This window comes from Penaeus chinensis, chromosome 8 (assembly GCF_019202785.1).
Source record: "Penaeus chinensis breed Huanghai No. 1 chromosome 8, ASM1920278v2, whole genome shotgun sequence".
Lineage (NCBI taxonomy): Eukaryota > Metazoa > Arthropoda > Malacostraca > Decapoda > Penaeidae > Penaeus > Penaeus chinensis.
In genome coordinates this window covers 4,856,679-4,857,768 of record NC_061826.1, presented here as the reverse complement: position 1 = coordinate 4,857,768, position 1,090 = coordinate 4,856,679, and the positions used below count along the sequence as shown (strand labels likewise).

Here is a 1,090-nt window from a genome sequence, read left to right as displayed (position 1 = left end):
GCTTTATATGATATAAAGAAATACACGGAGGTCACTCTTTTCACTCACTTTATAAGTCTAAGGATATTATCGGTACATTCAACTCTCTCTCTCTCTCTCTCTCTCTCTCTCTCTCTCTCTCTCTCTCTCTCTCTCTCTCTCTCTCTCTCTCTCTCTCTCTCTCTCTCTCTCTCTCTCTCTCTCTCTCTCTCTCTTCATCTATCTATTTATCCATATCTTTTCAAGCACACAAGCATCAACCTACTCAAAAACCCAAAGACGTAGTTTTCTTCTTCTTCTTTATCTTCGAACATTTTTTCTCACGTTTATCGAAGACCCATTTTCTCTCAGTTGCCCAAAAATGACGTCACGCGAAGCCTTTCCATCAGACGGCGTCCTGTCGGCGACCGGAGAGGACCACTGCTACTGTCTTCCTTCTCTCAGTTTTTTGTTTTGTTTTTAAATTATGCCGGACTTCACAGACACAGGTAACTGCATTGCGTATTTTAGGAAGTGCTATTACTGTTAGAAAAAAATTGTTATGATGTATATTTGAAAGGTTTTGGTGGCCGAAATATTATCTTTCTCTCCGACATCAGTGTTCTACAACTGGAATGTGTCATTTTTATTACTATTTTTGGTCATAATAACGGCAATATAGTAATGGAAACGGCTAAGAAAACTAATAATCACATTCGTGATTTGACAGTGCCTACGAATTATTTTCGGTCTGAGTAAAATTTGCGGTTAAACAAAATTAAAATCCAAGAGCTGTCCCCAGTGGCGCCACGTGGTCTGGCAGAAAGTTGAAGTAACGAGAGGGTTTAGAACAAAATTTGAGGGTATAGAAGAGATTTTTAAAGATTTAGAGTTCATTCCAACTCCGAGGTGTTGTTTTCAGCACAGCACATTATTTAGATGTTCAAATTTGACTTCCGATCGCTGGTTTTTAGGCGTCGTGACTTCCCGTGGGAACCGGCTCGCCAGACAGCGTGGCGCCAGGAAAGGTGTTTTAAAGCTGTTCGTATAAATGGTTGTCAGCGTCATTTACCTCGGTTTACGTGGCACAGAAACGGAAAGAATATTAACTGCCAATAACGGTTTGCAAAGG

General features: G+C 40.5%; 1 protein-coding gene across 1 annotated transcript in view; it reads left to right on the top strand.

Moving 5' to 3' along the window:
• The first annotated feature begins 200 nt into the window (after window positions 1–200).
• Window positions 201–1,090, top strand: part of LOC125028109 — a 6,924-nt gene continuing 6,034 nt past the window's right edge. Inside the window, exon 1 of the mRNA XM_047617439.1 lies at window positions 201–467. Within this exon, the coding sequence (XP_047473395.1) occupies window positions 446–467 (22 nt within the window). The 5' untranslated portion in view covers window positions 201–445. The remainder of the gene's footprint in view (window positions 468–1,090) is intronic.